General features: G+C 41.9%; 1 protein-coding gene across 6 annotated transcripts in view; it reads left to right on the top strand.

Moving 5' to 3' along the window:
* The window catches only part of APBB2 (amyloid beta precursor protein binding family B member 2), a 253,851-nt gene that overhangs the window by 131,924 nt on the left and 102,812 nt on the right, over positions 1–19,115 (top strand). Inside the window, exon 1 of one of the 6 annotated variants that reach the window (XM_060778441.2) lies at positions 6,965–7,226. The exons of the other annotated variants lie outside the window; for them this stretch is intronic. Within the exon in view, the coding sequence (XP_060634424.1) occupies positions 7,175–7,226 (52 nt within the window). The 5' untranslated portion in view covers positions 6,965–7,174. Of the gene's footprint in view, positions 1–6,964; positions 7,227–19,115 lie in introns of those variants that run through there. 6 annotated transcript variants of the gene reach the window in all.

Consider the following 19,115-nt stretch of genomic DNA (forward strand, 5'->3'; position numbering starts at 1 on the left):
GGGGTCCGAGCAGGCGTCTCCCAGCTTCACCATCTGGGTGCGTCCCCCCAGGAAGGACCGGAGCCACGACAGAACCGTGCCCCCAAGGCCCATCCCGGAGAGACGACCCAGAAGGATACCATGATCGATGGTATCGAAAGCCGCTGAGATGTCCAGGAGAACCAACATGGTCACACTCCCCCTGTCCAGCTCTCTGCGGAGGTCATCCACCAAGGCGACCAAGGCTGTCTCGGTGCCATGGCCAGGCCTGAAACCAGACTGTGCCTGATCTAGGTAGTTGGTATCGTCTAGGAAGCCCTGGAGCTGCGAGGCGACCACCCGCTCCAGCACCTTGCCCAGAAAGGGGAGGTTGGAGATCGGTCTGTAGTTACTCAGCACCGTGGAGTCAAGGGAAGCTTTTTTGAGGAGTGGACGAACCACTGCCTGTTTCAAACCAGATGGAAAAATCCCTTGCTCCAACGATGCATTGATAATCAATACAAACCAGTCAACCAACCCCTCCCTGGCTGATTTAATGAGCCAAGATGGGCATGGGTCTAGAGATGAGGTGGTTGCTCTCACAGCCCCAAGAATCTCCTCCACGGTTTCAGGAAGAACAAGCCTAAAAGAATCCCACAAAATTGGACAAGCAGGTACCTCCGTCACCTCTTCAGGCACTGCGATGGAATTGGAGTCGAGCTCGAGGCGTATCTGGGCGACTTTATCTGCAAAATGGTGTGCGAAATCGCGACACCGAGCTGCGGGGTCGTCAGGGACATCCTCCACCGCAGGTGGGTGGAGGAGTTCTCCCACGACCCGAAACAGCTCCGATGATCTATTTGCTGCAGATGCTATACGAGCGGTCGTGAATGACTTCCTGGCCGCCCGTATGGCCACGGAGTATGCCTTAAGAGAGGCTCTAGCCCGTGTTCGATCAGATACATCTCGAGATTTCCTCCATTTGCGCTCTAGCCCCCTTCTCGTGTGCTTCATCACAGCCAGCTCCTCAGTGAACCAAGGAGATGGCCTGTCACGACGCAACGAGATGGGGCGTTCGGGTGCGATCATATCTAACGCCCTGGCCATCTCCCCGTTATAGAGAGTTACCAAGGCGTCGATAGAATCGCCAGGCTCCAAGGCAGGAAGAACCCTAAGATTCCTCAGGAATCCATCCGGATCCATCAGTCTCCTAGGGCGGACCATCTTAATTTGTCCTCCACCCCTGCGGAGGTTTAGGGTCGCAGTAAGTCTAAATGTGATCAGATGATGGTCAGACCATGACACTGGAAGGATGTTTTGATCTTCCACTCTGATCAATTCGTTGTCCGCCACAAAGACAAGGTCGAGAGTGTGCCCAGCTTGATGCGTGGGGCCGGATATTATCTGTGACAGTCCTATGGCCGTCATGGTGGCCATAAAGTCCTGAGCTGCGCCAGATAAAGTGGTCTCGGCGTGGATGTTAAAGTCTCCCAGCACCACCAGGCGCTGGGAGACCAAGGCCGAATTAGAGACCACCTCCGCTAGCTCCGACAGGGAAACTACTGGGTCGCGGGGTGGGCGGTACACCAGCAGGAACCCCACACTGTCACGGCTCCCCACTTTCAAGTGGACACACTCAAACCCAGAAGCCTGTGGGACAGCGCATCTGATCACGGCGATGGATTGCCGAAAGACCACTGCGACCCCTCCTCCCCGCCCCCCTTGTCTGGCCTGCTGATGCACTCCAAAACCTGGTGGGCACAGCTGAGAGAGGTTTACTTCCCCCAGCTCGTCCAACCAGGTCTCGGTGATGCATGCCAGATCCGCCCTCTCATCCAGGATCAAGTCCTGGATGGCCGCGGTCTTACCATTAACGGATCTGGCATTAATCAGCAGGACCTTAAGACCGAGGGGACTGCCAAGGAGCCTACCACTACCTACCTTCTCCAGGGTCGCAAGGACTCTGTTGCGCTTCTCCCTGGGGTATCGGTGACCCGCAAATCTCCTCCCCCACACGACTTGGATGGCACCCCCTTCCTCCGGAACCCTCCCCCCCCCTGCATGGCCGGAATCTGTAACTAGTCAGCTCTCAGAAGAAGGAGTCGGGCTGGGGAATAATCTCCCTTGGGCGTTGGGAAGGGATGTTTCTGATGATGAGGTAGATAATGAAACATCAAGGGAGCTGAGTGGACTGAATAAGGGAAGGGTTCTCGAGCGAAGGAGTGTGGCTGGTTGAGTGGGGGCGACCGGGACGGATGGAGTCTCAAAATTATATGAACCAGGAGGGGGGGCCCTAACCGGTGAGCTAGTTGTGGATGCACGGGGACCTGATGGGGAATGGCAAGAAGGAACCCCGGAGGCAAATAAGGGGCGTATCTGAGGGTCCACAACTACCCTCCTAATGGTAATGCCCCATTTCTTTAAATCATAGCGCTTTGCCATAAGCTCTCCAAGCCATGAGTTGTCTTCTGGTGTTATTTGAAGACGGGAGGAACGGTCAGATGATTGGTAGTCCCTCCATAACCACACTATGGCTTCTAGTCTTATTTCCTGTGGTCTTTTACCCAGGATTTGGGCCAAGGAGTTACAAACTGCCCTCTTAGAGGTCCATCTGCCTCTGTTTATCATTTGGTCAGCAATGTCCACCGCAAACATGTCAGTTTGTAGATGTTGATCCTGGATGCAGGCTGCGGTTGGCTGAACCAAAAGGTCTGTTGTTGTATTGTTGATCGTCCTCTGAGCGGCCATCACAGACCGCTGCCACTCCACGATGTTCTCGGTCCTATGACTGCCCAAAGATTCTCCCCTTCCCTCAGTCAACTCATCATTCATTCCACGTTCAGCCCCAAGAACCCCAAGATCCGATGTGCCTTTCTCCCCATTTTGGCACAAGTCCTTAGTTAGATCTGCACACAAAGAGTTCTCAGTCTTTAGGGGAAAGGATTGCACAGGAATTCCTGAGAAAGAGGCAAAACCTCTAAGGAGGTGGTCCATTTTCTCGTTTAAAAACCTGAGTTGTAATAACACATGGTTAAACGATTCCCTCAGGAGGTCGTAAAAGTGCAAAAGATTATTCTTCGCATGAAGTTCTGCTTCAGTCATTCCTATGTCTAGAAGTAACTCTCACCACGCTCAGATCCACTTCACTCACATTTACTTCCAACACAATCAGCCCCTCCCAGGCACTCCAAGAATCCACACACTCCTCTCTCTCCCATGATTCACTCCACCAGCCACACTAACCCACACGCTCACACGCTAAAACTAATCACGCCCAGTAATCATGCACACTTCCTATGACACACTTCCTATGACACACTCTCCTCCTTCTCCCACATTCACTCGAGCCAATTAAACTAAACCAACACACACACTCTCTCTAGACTAAACATACCAGCAATCATCCACACCTTCCTATGAGTCACTTTATCACCACTCTAGACTAAACACACCAGCTACCATCCACACCTTCCTATGTAGTCACTTCTATATCACAGACAGTCTCATGCGCTCTCCTGGGCCTCTTCCCTAACCCACCCCGGCAATCCTATCCTCTACTATCAAACCTAAAATCTCTATGACCTCCTTACATACACTCAGCAATTAAGACAAACAACATATAACATACAGCCAACTATCCTCTATCTAAGAACTAAAAATAACAACTAACAGCTCTTCATCTTCAGCTAAGTGATTTCAAGCCTGATGGTACATCTGTTCGGTTCTGAGACGCAGTTCAGCCGGTAGCAGACTCAAACCAGTTAGGTTTAAGTTCACAGCAGCCTGGAAGGAGCTTTCAAGGGGAATGTTTCTGTTAAAGAAAGTTTCTTGAAGATAGTGCCTGTTTCTTGTAAACAAGACTGCAAGACCCAATAGACTATTTAGAAATCTTACAATTTCTGCTTGTTCATTAATAAAGACTGTTGTATTTAAGTTCAAGTCTCCTAAAGCCTGCTTAGTAGGGAAAGATCCTCTAAAGGCTCCTTCTCGGGCCCCCAGGCTTCCCGCTGGACGCAAGCCTCGCATCCTCTCTTAGAAGCATTTAATTTTAGCTCCAGTGGCGACAGAACAATTGGTGAATCTATTGGAGTTGGCACCTATAGAGGATCATAATGCTATCATGTAAGCCGCACCGAGTCCTTCGGGAGATGGTAGCTGGGTACAAATAAAGTGTTATTATTGTTGTTGTTGTTATTATTATTATTATTATTATTATTATTATTATTGTTATCTGACCCACTGAGCCTCTGGTGGCACAGTGGGTTAAAGTGCTGAGCTGCTGAACTTGCTGACCAAAAGGTCACAGGTTCGAATCCGGGGAGCGGTATGAGCTCCCACTGTTAGCCCCAGCTTCTGCCAACCTAGCAGTTCGAAAACATGCAAATGTGAGCAGATCAATAGGTACTGCACCAGTGGGAAGGTAATGGTGCTCCATGCAGTCATGCCGGCGACATGACCTTGGAGGTGTCTATAGACAATTCCGGCTCTTCAGCTTAGAAATGGAGATGAGCACCAACCCCCAGAGTCGGACACAACTGGACTTAATGTCAGGGGAAACCTTTACCTTTACCTTATCTGATACGAATGTTCAGCAGTTAATAGAAAATCTCAAAATTCGGAAAATCCATTTAATACAGTATCTGAAAGTAGCTTAGATAAATCTTCACTGCTTTTAGATCTATTTACATTTATTCACTTTCTGACAGAAGTGCTGTAGGTATGATTTTGAAATTTAATGACAGTTTGTGACAGTGGGCGCCGTGCGTTATGTTGAATGTCTTGTTAATACAGTAATGATTATTCCTTCAGTTTTGGAAGCTTTCAGGAAATAAAAGCCATGCAGAATTTTAGTATGCAAGGGAAGATTCCCAGTGTTGATTTTTAGGATAATAGTCATTGTCTGGTCAGACTTAAAATTAAATTTAACTTCTGTTCCAGAAGGGTGTTTTAAAAAAAAACATTTTCCTAGTCATTTTGGCTGACATGATTCTTGGCTTTGCTTGAAGTATTGATTACCGAAAGGGAGAGGAACTTCCTCAGGAGAACACCAGCACTTTCCTTAATAAGAATCTTTCTCTAAATCAATTCTCAGCGTAGGTTCAATGTACCTTTGAGGAGTTGAAGTTTAGGTTTTTCAAGATTTTTTAACTTTTCTTTTTTATTATTATATATTTTTATTTTATTAGGGGTAAAAACCAAGGGGAAAAGGGGGGGGGGGTAATTTTCTTGTACAAGTAAAGTGGGAGTACAATAATATGATAGAAAAGTAGGAAACTTGTAAAGAAATAGGGAGAAGGGAAAAGGGTTTATGCAAAAATTGTCTAAAAGAGAAAAAAAGAGATGATGACTTCCATCTAGTCCTTTGCGGCTTTACGTTTGTATATAAAAAATGTTCTGTATTGAGGGTAAAATTTCTTAACATTAAAATAAAATAAATCGGCTCTTCTTGTTTCTCCATTAAGGATTAATGCCTTTTGATGTTTCTTTTATTTTCCCAGTTTTTCATATTCCTCTATCTTGGACCAATCTGTATACCTAATCGGATTTCCCGAAATTTTCTTTAACAAAAAGGTTAATTTGTTCATATCTTTGATCTCTTTCACTTTCTGTATCCATTCATCTATGTCTGGTATTTCCTTTTGCTTCCAATGTTTTGCATAGCTAATTCTAGCGGCTGTGGTCAAATATGTAAACAAAATATCATCATTAGAGTCTAGTGATAAGTCTTAATCTGTTATACCTAATAAATAAAATTCTGGTTTAATGGGGAATGTAATCTTAAAAATGTGTTGGCATTCTGCATGCATCTTCTGTTCAAACACCTCCGCTGGCTGCCGATAAGTTTCCGGTCCCAATTCAAGGTGCAGGTTATTACCTATAAAACTCTAAATGGTTAAGGACCTGCCTATATGCGTGACCGCATCCTCCCCAACGAGGCCACAGGCGAGGCGAGAGAAGATCTTCCGGGGATGCTCTTCTCTCGCTCCCACCCCCATCTCAGGCACGGTTGGTAGGGACGAGAGAGAGGGTATTCTCGGTGGTGGCCCCTCGTCTCTGGAACTCCCTCCCCAGGGAGATTAGGCTGGCCCCCTCCCTATCCACTTTCTGTAAGGAATTAAAAATGTGGATGATTCGTTGTGCTTTTTCTGACTGACGACTCCTATGACAAATGATCTATATCATGACCTGAATCATGACCTGAATCTGAATTCCTATATTGCATCACTATACATATATTTAAGTTTAAGTTGAACTGATCCTGTTTAATTGCTCTGTTTCCATGCTATTTCCTATGCTATTATATGTTTCTATCCACCTTATTGAACCCCTATCCTTTAACCAGTTCGCATAGTGGCCCCGTTCTCCCCTCCAAAATTAGCTTGTTGTTGCTTGATGCTTGTTTATTATTGTTATGCTGTTTTATGCTATTTTAATTTGTTATTGTTTTGCTTTTAATTGTATTTTACCTGGGCTTGGCCCCATGTGAGCCACCCCGAGTCCCTTCGAGGAGATGGAGGCGAGGTAGAAAAATAAAGTTCTCCTCCTCCTCCTCCTCCTCTCCTCCTCCTCCTCCTCCTCTTCTTCTTCTCCTCTTCTATGTAAAGAAATTACATATATTACATATATTAGAAACCAACACTTCCTCGTTACTTTATTTTCCAGATCACCAGACTGGGCCACAGCAATGCGTGGCAGGGGATGGCTAGTACCTAATAACAATACATTTCAGTGCATTTTTTAAAAATCAATAGCAAGAGGATTTTCGCTTGGGTCTGCAGATGAGCTGATTAAAGTGCGCCTTGATTGATGCCTGTAGGCTGTGAGGTCTCAAAAGCTTGTCACTTTGAACAGGATCCGCCAGGAAATACTTGAGTGTCTGGCAATCTGGAATTGGTTCCCTGGCAAATATGTTGCATGCGCTCACTGCTGTAAATCCTTTACAGCTGTCTTGGTTTCGAGCGTATTTGGGAGAAGGCGGTCATTTATATGGGCAGCATGTGGTGTTTCCACTCTGAAATCTATGGACTATCAGATGGCACTTCTTACTTCTGTTCCTTGTTTGTGAGACTAATTAAAGAAATGTCATACAAACCGCAGTAGGATCACACACACATACTCCCTGCTCAAACCATCACAGTGATCTGGTGGCTTTATAGAGTGGGAGAATGCAAGTGAACATGAAGCGGTTAGACCATGTGCAGAGCAAACTTAAAGGATGCTGATAGCAGACCAGCTGAGGCTGAAATGCAGAGGAGCAGCTAGCAAATGTAAGTAACGAACGGATTACATGTGTTGCTTTTCCAGCTTGTGTATGTCGGTTGTTCATTTCTGTATTGGGAAATGATTGCAAGGTTGTGGATGTAGGGATGAGGTTATCCGGTATTCCTGTCTGCATGTTGCATGTAACTATTTTGGGTGATTAAGAGTGGAGAGAGCTTATCCAGTAAGGCTGAAGTAATCTTTGCCGTGCGGATCTGGAGCTCAGCTGTTAGCACCTCGATGTTAGAGGCGAATCAAGTCATTAAGTCTGAAAGCTGTGATCTGCAGATCTTAAATCAGTGGTTCTCAACCTTTCTGATGCCGTGATCCCTTAATACAGTTCTATATGTTGTGCTGACCCCCAACCATGAAATTATTTTTGTTGCTACTTCATAACTGCAGTTTTGTTACTGTTAGGAATCATCATGCAAATAACTGATATGTAAGGTATATTTTAATTCAGTGGATCAAATTTGGCACAAATACCCAATACGCTCACATTTGAATACTGGTGGAGTGGGGTGGGGGGACTGATTTTGTCATTTGGGAGTTGTAGTTGGTGGGAGTTATAGTTTACCTACAATCAAAGAGCATTCTGAACTCCACCAACGATGGCATTTAACCAAATTTGTTAGACAGAACTCCCATGCCCAACAGAAAATATTGGAAGGGTTTGGTGGGCATTGATCCTGAGTTTGGGAGTTGTAGTTCACCTACATCCAAGGAGCACTGTGGACTCAAACAATAATAAATCTGGACCAAACTTCACACGAATACTCAATATGCCCAAATGTGAACACTGGTGGAGTTTGGGGAAATTAAAGCTTTGTATTTGGGAGTTGTGGTTGCTGAGATGTATAGTTCATCTACAATCAAAGAGTCCCTTGAACCCCACCAACGATAGAATTGGTCCAAACTTCCAACACAGAACCCCCATGACCAACAGAATGTACTGGAGGGATTTCGGATGAATTTACAGTGATTTAGGGGAGATGTAGTTCACCTTCCACCTTTCTGATGGGTCTTTGGCGACCCCTCTGGCACCCCCTCGCAACCTCCCCAGGGGTCCCGACCCCCAGGTTGAGAAACGCTGTCTTAAATATTTTCACTCATTCTAGAGTCCTGTCAACAAGCATCCTGCTTTTCCTTGACCCTTTTGCAAATCTTCCTCTTTCCTCCCTCCTCACAACGTGATCCATCCTACTCGTTTTTCCCCCAACTTCAAGGTGAATCAACTTTTTTTGTTATGGCAAATCATTTGGAAAGATCCAGCATATTGTTGTCAGTGCCTCATTTGTTTCTCTCAGATAGATTTGACAGACAACTGGGAATTCTTTTCAACACAGTTTTCAGAGGAATGACAGTTGTTTCACAGTATGGATTAATCACCGAGGCTGTTAAATAAATCAGTTTTGCAAAGAACTCTTGCCATAATCCAATGAACAGAAATAGATTTGTCAATCGGTTATGCATTTTTGTTCAGCTCCTACAGTATAAATATTTTAATATATATCTTCTGAAATGTACTGACTCAGTTTGGATTGTTTGTTTGTGTGAGAAGCAGTGTAAGTCAATAATATGGTGTTCAAATGAAGAAGGTATTGCAGAATATTATTTATTATTAATTAGTAAGTTTCTCATTATTCATGGCTGGCCAGCTAGTATAATTGCATACTATAATTCAGAGTTTAGGCTGACTCCTACAATATCAGTATACAGGCAATTGATGAAGAATATAGCCTTCCTTAATTAAATTCCAAAGAAATCAGCCTTCTTAAGGAAGGAAAGGGGGTTTCCACACATTTTCCTTTTGATAACAACTGAAGAAAGAATTCCTGCTTGTTGGAGATTGGTGGGGCTTGGAACAAGTGCGGTATTGGGACAGAGTTTGGAAATGTTACTTTTTGAAGTATAATCTCAGAGTGGAGTATAATCTCCATCTTTACCACCCAGTGATGTTACTTGGCAGCATGTATAATAATATTTATTTTTTATTTTTTTTATTTTTATGGCATTTATATGCCTCTCTTTTCACCCCGAAGGGGACTCAGAGCAGCTTACAAGATATATATATACACACAATATATTATATTATTAGCATATATAATATCAGTATTATATATTACTATATTGTACTATACCATTATATTATACTATTATTACTAATATTACATGTAATATAAAATATATAATTATAATATTGTAATATTATAATTAGTTTTATATTCTATTACATTATAATAGAATATAATATTATATAATATACTGTATATTATATTAACAACAACAACAACAACAACAGTAATGAAACTTTATTTCTGCCCTTCTTCCTTTGGGGGCTCAGAGCAGGTTACAATGTAAACTGGCAAACATTACAATGGGACACAAACTCAAACAAAGGCAAAGGCTTCTCCTTTTATTTCCAGCTTTGGAGGTGGTACTCATCTCTGGCTCTGGGGGAGGTACTGTTCTCCATTTCCAAGCCGAGGAGCCTGCATTTTCACCTCCTGGTCATGGGACCAGCATGACTCCTTGGGGTGTCTTATGCCTTTCCCACCGAAGCAGTACCTATTTATCTACCCACATTTCTGTGTTTTCGAACTGCAAGGTTGACAAGAGCTGGGCTAACAGCGGGAGCTCACCCCATCCTGTGCATTCGAACTTCCAACCTTCAGGTCAGCTGTTCAGCAGCACAAGGGTTTAACCCATTGTGCCACCTTGGCAATAATAATAATAATAATAATAATAATAATAGTAATAATAATAATAATAATAAACATGTCAAGCTACTCTGGGACTTCTGAATTCAGACAGAGAGAGTTTCGGAGCACAATACTCCTGACCTCACGAACGTGCCATCCCAGGTGACAGCAGGATTGAAGAGAAACAACTTTTGGGAGAATATCAGAATATAAATAAAGTTGTTGTTGTTGTTTTCTGTGTATGTGTGTAGGCAATGAAGGAAAGGACATTATTGAATTAATAATTCCCAGTTTGGCAAGAAAGATGGAGATTAAGCTTAAAAAAAAGGTAAAAATAATAAGTTAATGACAAAAAAACATGAATTGAGTTTCATGTTTGCCGCTGACTTCGTGACTTTAAGTAGTGCTTGCCAAGGGCCATGTTGGGAATCAGCCTATTTTTGTGTTACAGGATCCTGATGTGGGAAATGATGGTGCTGAGGTACAAGATGGAGATGGTTTGGTCAATGATTTTCATACAATGACAGAGAGACTCCAGTGCAAAGGGCAGTTTCTCATGAGAATATCCCTGGGCCTAGCAATGATAATTCACTCCCTCTCTCTGTGAGCTCTCAAGATTTGGGTTTGAAAAACAATCTGACACCTGGGAATTTTAATGAGCAGCCAGATAAGGAGCTGAAGAATAGGCGGCTGGAGATTAGCAACAATTTCAGTATTTATGTCGCTCCGAAAGACTGCGTCTGATAAAGGGAAAATGTGGAGGGAAACGAAACCAATTTCTGAGTTTTGGGATATAAAGTTTGCATCAAGGGAAAACCTGTCAGATCAGGCATCGTTTGGAAACCAAGTTCTTGTGCCATAGAAGTCTTGTTCAAGGGATCTTGTTTCTGTGGAGTTTTTCAGCCTTTTGCATTTTTTTTTGCATCCTGCTTGATTCCTGTCTGGATTAATACTGTCATGGTTTGCCTGTATTTCTTATGTGGACATTGCTTTGGGTTACTACTGTTTATGGACTAATACTTTTTGGAACCTTTTGATTTTCTTACAAGCATTTATTTCTTCTGGCTATTTACTAAGCTTCAATAAAAGAAGATTTGTGGTGTGTTTTAAGTCAGAGGGCTTCTTCTGGACCTGGAGTGCAACAGGCCACTAGGCAGAATATCAGTGAAAAATAACTTTTTTGCAAACTAAAAACCAAATCCTTTATCAGATGTAATAAAGCTCAATATTATTTAAGTGAAATCACAGGAGAGGGAAGTAAAGAGGGACTTGTCCTATTTTTTTGCATGTTACTATAAATAAGTTTGTCAGATCAGAAAGTTTTAGTTTCTTCATCAATTCATCACATAAATTACATTTTGGCATCACTTTCATTTATCCAGCAGCAGTGACCCTTGATTGTATGAATCAGATGAAAATTGTAAAGATAATAAATCTATTAGTATGAGTTAGAGTCCCCCCCTCCCATAATGCAACAGTTTTTCTCGTGAGCACTTTTCCTTTATAAATTTAACTTTTTTCATATCTGGTTATGAGAAACATAAAGTAATGAGTGCCTTCTTTTGTGAAGTCTGAAAATTGGCTAATTCCAAATTCAGACTTATCAATACACAGCAAATAGCTATTCAAGAGTATCCTGTTAACTTGTCAGATAAAGGTATTCTCTCCTGATGTTTCGCCTGCACCTGTGGCAGGCATCCTCAGAGGTTGTGTGAGGTCACAACCTCTGAGGATGCCTGCCATAGGTGCAGGCGAAACATCAGGAGAGAATGCTTCTAGAACATGGCCATACAGTCTGAAAAACCTACAACAACCCAACTGGAATATAACTTAGGCATGCATTAATGATTGTGAAACAGGAGTTACTAAGAAGTAACTTTAGTAACTACCTATTTTCAAGCCTTGTGTTCTTTCACTACGCTTTAGTTCATTAAAACCAAGCTGTGGATGCATTCAGCATATTCTTAACTTTGAAAAAGGGCATGAAAATAGAATAGAAGTTTATTCTACAATGAAGCTTAGTTTTTAAGATAGAACAAGATATAAGCTTTTTGAATTAAAATGTTTTGTTTTTTATTACGTAGTCAGTGTAAAAGACCCTTCTTATCATATTAAAAAATCCTAATTATATTTCTCTGTATGTGGAAAATTTGGTTTTTGAGCACAGATATGCATTTTTAAATGATTTCTAATCTTTGTTATTTATTGAGTTGTGAAAATTTTAATTAAAAAGTTGTCAATTCTTTGCGTAAATGGAATTACTGTGTGTTGCATATTGTGATTTTTGAAAGAGTGTAACAATGAACTTCCGTAGACTGTTTATAAATATAAAACATGATGCCCCCTGGTGGATATAATTTGTAAAGGGGAAATATTCATGTTCTTTCTCCCACCTGGACATTCCACAGATATATAAACCTCACTTGCCTAGTTTCCAACAGACCTCACAACCTCGGAGTATGCCTCGGAGTGGGCAAAACATCAGGAGAGAATGCTTCTGGAACATGGCCATACAGCCCAGAAAACTCACAGCAACCGAGTGATTCCGGCCATGAAAACCTTCGACAACACATTGTTCATGTTCTAGTTTCATGGATTTGCTATCAGGAAACCTAACATTTATTTTGCTTTCCAGAGATCAGTTAGAATAATGGAAAAATATTCTGATAGGTTTTGTGCGGGAATTGTTCTGAGAGACTATTAATCCCATCTTCCAATTTGTATTGGATCCAGAGTGGCTTACAAGCAGTTAAAAACATGAGGTTGTTGTAGGTTTTTTCGGGCTATATGGCCATGTTCTAGAGGCATTTCTCCTGACGTTTTGCCTGCTTCTATGGCAAGCACCCTCAGAGGTAGTGAGGTCTGTTGGAACTAGGAAAAAGGGTTTATATATCTGTGGAATGACCAGGGTGAGACAAATGACTCATGTCTGCTGGAGCTAGGTGTGAATGTTTCAACTGACCACCTTGATTAGCATTTGATTGCTTGACAGTGCCTGGAGCAATCTTTTGTTGAGAGGTGATTAGATGTCCTTGTTTGTTACCTCTCTGTTGTTGTGCTGTTCTAATTTTAGAGTTTTTTTTAATACTGGTAGCCAGATTTTGTTCGTTTTCGTGGTTTCCTCCTTTCTGTTGAAATTGTCCACATGCTTGTGGATTTCAATGGCTTCTCTGTGTAGTCTGACATGGTGGTTGTTGGAGTGATCCAGCATTTCTGAGTTCTCAAATAATATACTGTGTCCTGGTTGGTTCATCAGGTGCACTTCTATGGCTGACTTCTCTGGTTGAAGTAGTCTTCAGTGCCTTTCATGTTCCTTGATTCGTGTTTGGGCAATGCTGCGTTTGGTGGTCCCTATGTAGACTTGTCCACAGCTGCATGGAACACAGTAGACTCCTGCAGAAGCGAGAGTATCCCTCTTGTCCTTTGCTGAACGTAGCATTTGTTGGATTTTCTTGGTGGGTCTGTAGATAGTTTGTAGGTTGTGTTTCCTCATCAGCTTCCCTATGCGGTCAGTGGTTCCTTGATGTATGGCAAGAACAAAGATCCACCCAGAGGAAAAGTGTTCTTGCCATACATCAGGGGAGACAGGGCGAAGCCTTCTTAGTTAGGTTTGCCTTGAGGGGAGATGTTCACATCTTAGAGGGAAAATCAGAAGGCTAGGATTGATTAGAAAGAAGGGGGCGGAGCATAAGTGATCTAGAGGGGAAAAGTGTCTTTTAAACTGAGGCTTGTGATCCCTTTTTAGTCAGTTAGGGTTTGGAGCTTTTAGAGAGAGGAAGTGTTGGTGTTAGTCAGAGAGAAGTTTGGGTTTAATGAAGAAGATTGGGTCAGTCTTTTGTCAAGTATTCAGTGTAGCTATTGAGGAGATAGCTAGAATACTGTTTTGTGGAGCAGTACCCCGTTAGTGATCTGTTCAGTTCCTAAGACAGGCTAGTTCAGGGTTTTGGCTAGATTCCTAAGGGGCATTTTTGGGAGTTACTTTCAGAGATTAATTTCCTGAAGTAATTTTCTGTGTGGGAACTTTGAAGACTTGTAACCCAGAGGTTTTTAAGATCTTTACTCTAACGCAGCTACAAGCTTTTTATGCCAGTATTTTACTGAAACCATTAAGCATTTGTACCTGAATAATTCAAGCCTGTTCAATGAACGTTCTTGTTATTTTTATCAACTTATACCAGCCTCAGTGTGAATACCTTGTGGTCAAAGCATTACTAAAGTAAGCTTCACAACAGCCTTTAAGAAACTATAATGGCATAGTGTATGTTACAGAACAAACTCTCAATATTACCTCAGCCTGGTCAATAGTATAATGGTGGCAGCGGAAATCTTTTGAAGAAATATTTTAAGTCTCTCAGTTCCAGTGGTTCCTAGTTCCTAGCTTTTAAATATACAGTTGGTTCAGCAACCATACTCCCTCTTCGTTGTGAGTTTTATAATTTTGGCTGAGCAGTGTTGGGATTATTTTATATATTTCCCTGTCTAAATAATAATTACTTAAAATCTTACTCTTCTCTACTACTCCTCGCTGCGTTATTATATTTTGGTGAGTAGCATAGAGTGTTTTGTTATAGATGGCATCCTAGAAGTGACTGGCTTGACCTTGAAGGAGCTGGGGGTGGTGATGGCTGACAGAGAGCTCTGACTGGTTCATGAGGTCATGAAGAGTCAGAAGCGACTGAATGAGTGGACAGCAACAAGCATGTTACAGAAAAAGATTCTGACACTCTTCTGCCATCTTAAAGAAAACTGCAACAAATGATTAGCTTGCAGTTCTCAGACACCTTGAACCATACAAACATTCCCATTATCTGACAAATGTGGTATGAGGATGAGTTGTGGCCAAGCAATGCTAGGACTATGATAAGCAAAGATACCAAAACAATTGTTTTTGTGCTTCTGCTTTTCATTTGTTGACCTTGCAAAATGGCCGTGGGATCCCTGCCATACAAAGAAGAGATATCTTCATGAAGTTACAAATGATAGAAAAGAATATTGACTCCGTTTTACTGCACCTGCAGGTCAGTGATGCCATAAGAGATACTGCTGCTGCAGCATTTTTTATCTGTGTCTAATTGAACAGAGGCCAGGCAATGATTTATGTTATGACATTTTTAGATTTGCCATCCTGTCCCTCTGAAGAAAACATAATAAAAGGAAAGGAGCTTTAAAAACATCATATCTTCACTTGTTTAAGAACTCTGATGACTGCCATCTCCCGTGTATCATTTAAAAGACTATCAGATTATAGTAGCAGTTAATTTCCATCTTGTTGTAGAAAGTGGTAATATTCTTTCAGTATACTATAGTAAAGCTGTCACAACTTGAAATAAGAATTGAATTCCCAAATTTGCTTACATCGTCTAGCCAAATTCAGCACCTGAATTGAAGCAGACTGTATGGAATTGAGTTTATTGCTGCAATAAATCAGCTGAATGGTAGAGAGTCTGACAATTTAGGGAGGGAGTTGTGAAGCAACTATATATTATTTTATTCTGCTTTTATTATACCTTGAATTTTCTTAAAGTCAGTCCCAAAGCCGTGATAACATTGTCTGAATATTGTGTTTCCATATGACATTGCTCTTGCTTCAGCTTAACAAGGGGGTTGGTGTGGAGGTCTGCAAAAGGGATTGCTGCTGAATTTTTTCATGATTTCATGCAGAACATAGAATCATAGAATCATAGAGTTGGAAGAGACCTCATGGGCCATCCAGTCCAACCCCATGCCAAGAATGCATTCATTCATTCATTCATTCATTTATTTGCAGCATTTATATGCCGCCCTTCTCACTCCGAAGGGGACTCAGGGCAGCTTACAAGATATATTTTCATACAATATATTATATTATTAGCATAGTACAATATCAGTAACAAGAATGATTGACAACTGGAAAATAGAGGGAGAAAATGTGGAGGCCGTGACAGACTTTGTATTTCTAGGCGCAAAGATTACTGCAGATGCAGACTGTGGCCAGGAAATCAGAAGACGCTTACTTCTTGGGAGGAGAGCAATGTCCAATCTCGATAAAATAGTAAAGAGCAGCGACATCACACTGGCTACAAAGATCCGCCTAGTCAAAGCCATGGTATTCCCTGTAGTAACCTACGGATGTGAGAGCTGGACCTTAGGGAAGGCTGAGCGAAGGAAGATCGATGCTTTTGAGCTGTGGTGTTGGAGGAAAGTGCTGAGAGTGCCTTGGACTGCAAGAAGATCCAACCAGTCCATCCTCCAGGAAATAAAGCCCGGCTGCTCACTGGAGGGAAGGATACTAGAGCCAAAGTTGAAGTACTTTGGCCACATCATGAGGAGACAGCAAAGCCTAGAGAAGACAATTATGCTGGGGAAAATGGAAGGCAAAAGGAAGAGGTGCCGACCAAGGGCAAGATGGATGGATGGTATCCTTGAAGTGACTGGACTGACCTTGAAGGAGCTGGGGGTGGTGACGACAGACAGGGAGCTCTGGCGTGGGCTGGTCCATGAGGTCACGAAGAGTCGGAGACGACTGAACGAATGAACAACAAACAATATCAGTATTATATATTACTATATTGTACTATATTGTAATATTATTAGTAACATTACATGTAATGTAAATATATAATTATAGTATTATATTCGGCTTAACTTAAAAATGTAGTAATGAAATATAGCAATTTGGATTCAGGTCATGATTCAGATCATCTGCAACAGGAGTCGTCAGTTGAATGCACAACAAAACATCCACATCCACGACAGACCTGAACTCCACATAAAGCATTTGAATTTGGTTCAGTAAAATATCCCTTATCTTGATGATGTAGTTTTTTTGTTTTATTTAGTAACCATGTTGTAATACTTTCTTTCAGAGATATATATATAGTCTTTTGTTTATTTTTGGTTTTATTGTACTATAAAAGTCTGTTTTGCTTTTTGTTACTAAGCTGAAAATGCTCCTAGAGGCTGCTAAACTTCAAAGAATTTGGTTCTCTGATTTTTACAGCATACTAGGCTATAGTTATGAATAATTATATATAATTTTCCTTTCATCTTTAGTTGGTTGGTTGGTTTGGAAGAACTTACTCATTGTGCAATATATTGTACATTGTTGTCATTTAAATCCCAGCTGTAACAATTAACCTTATTCCTCGAAGCTATTTCATCTGCAGTACTATAGTAAGTGTGGAAATATTGCTGTGCCTATCCTTTTCAGCTCTGTGAGCATTCTTACACATCACAGCACATGCTATGGTGAGATTTGTTGTAATCCAGCATGTTGTGATATGCAATCCCACCTCCTCTAACAAGCCATATTTTGTTAACTAGGCACAAAGCACAATCTAATTCCCTGATTTGTCTTTGGCTTGCAAACATTTGTCATGGCTCCCAAACCCATAAACACATCTTGTCTCTGGTTTGTTTTTTTAATTGTCCATTGTGAAAGTAGAGTGAAGAGCAGAAGATTGACAAACCAGAAATGAGGAAGACACCTCATTTCTGGTTTGGTCATCTCCTGTTGAATTTATGGCTTAAGCAATGGACTCTAGCTAAAAAACACTATGGTTTATCATGGCATGCTGTGCCACGATAAACACGTTGTTTTGTTGAGTAGTCATTAAAGAAGATTATTAAAACTTGTGCGCCAGCTGCGCCCATACCTTGGGAAGTCTGACTTGGCCACGGTGGTCCACGCTTTGGTTACATCCCGTTTAGATTACTGCAACGCTCTCTACGTGGGACTGCCTCTGAAGACTGCCTGGAAGCTGCAGCTAGTCCGACGCTCGGCAGCCAGATTTCTAACGGGTGCTGGGTACAGGGAGCATACAACCCCTCTGTTACGCCAGCTCCATTGGCTGCCGATTAGCTTCCGAGCACAATTCAAAGTGCTGGTTTTGACCTACAAAGCCCTAAACGACTCTGGCCCTGTTTACCTGTCCGAACGGATTCTCCCCTATGAACCATCAAGGTCTTTAAGATCTTCCGGGGGGGGGGGGGGGCTGCTCTCGACCCCGCCACTGTCACAATTGCGGTTGGTGGGGACGAGGGACAGGGCCTTCTTGATGGTGGCTCCCCGGCTTTGGAACTCCCTCCCACAGGAGATTAGAACTGCTCCCTCCCTCCTGACGTTCAGGAAGCTAACAAAGACTTGGCTCTGAAATGCAGCCTTTGATAACTGAGTCAATCTTTGGTCCACATGGAAGGAGAATGATTAACTGTGAATTATGACCATGAATGTTTTGACGACTTGGCTATGTAACTGTGATGATGACGATGTTGTATGGTAATATGTTTTTAATTGTGTAATGATAATACATTGTGTGGCTTGTATTTTTGTATATGAACACATGTTGTGAACCGGATCTGAGTCCCTCTTGGAGGTGAAAAGATCGGTATAGAAAACTTTTAAATAAATAAATAAATAATTCTCTTCTCTTCACCACGTTCTAGTGTGTGATGGTGTAAGAACTTAAGATATTGCCTTCTACTGTAATTTACCAACAGCTCCTGTACTTTAGCACTGCACCCTGCCCTATAGACCTGACACTTTAATGCCAAATGATATTAACCCTTCCAGCCCTAACTTTATTGACTTTTGCACTTCTCCATGAGTCCTGTCCTCAAACTATTGCACAAACTCTTAGCCCTCCGAGCTCAGTATTTATTACTGTCCAGGCTAGGGATTGTTTTTATGATGTTGTGGTATTGTGATGTGTTTATTTTATTTTTGTTTATATTTATTTCATTTCTGATTTTATTTTTTTTAAAGAAATTTTATTAAATTTTATATAGAATACAACGAAAGAGTGAGAACAATAAGGTATAGGAAAGTGAAGAAATAAAGAGAAAGGCCAATAAAGTAAAAAATAAAAATGATATCCTAAATAAAATCCTTTTTTTTTTTTGGTCGTGTCAGGAGCAAGTCACTTCTGGTGTGAGAGAATTGGCCGTCTGCAAGGACGTTGCCCAGGGGACGCCTGGATGATTTGATGTTTTTATCATCCTTGTGGGAGGCTTCTCTCATGTCCCCGCATGAGGAGCTGGAGCTGATAGAGGGAGCTCATCCGCCTCTCCCCGGATTTGAACCTGCGACCTGTCGGTCTTCAGTTCTGCCGGCACAGGGGTTTAACCCACTGCGCCACCAGGGGCTCCAAAATAATAAAACCCTAAAAAAAACCCTAATATATATATATAAACTACAAAAATACATCCACACACACA

The sequence above is a fragment of the Anolis sagrei genome, chromosome 5 (assembly GCF_037176765.1).
Source record: "Anolis sagrei isolate rAnoSag1 chromosome 5, rAnoSag1.mat, whole genome shotgun sequence".
Classification (NCBI taxonomy): domain Eukaryota; kingdom Metazoa; phylum Chordata; class Lepidosauria; order Squamata; family Dactyloidae; genus Anolis; species Anolis sagrei.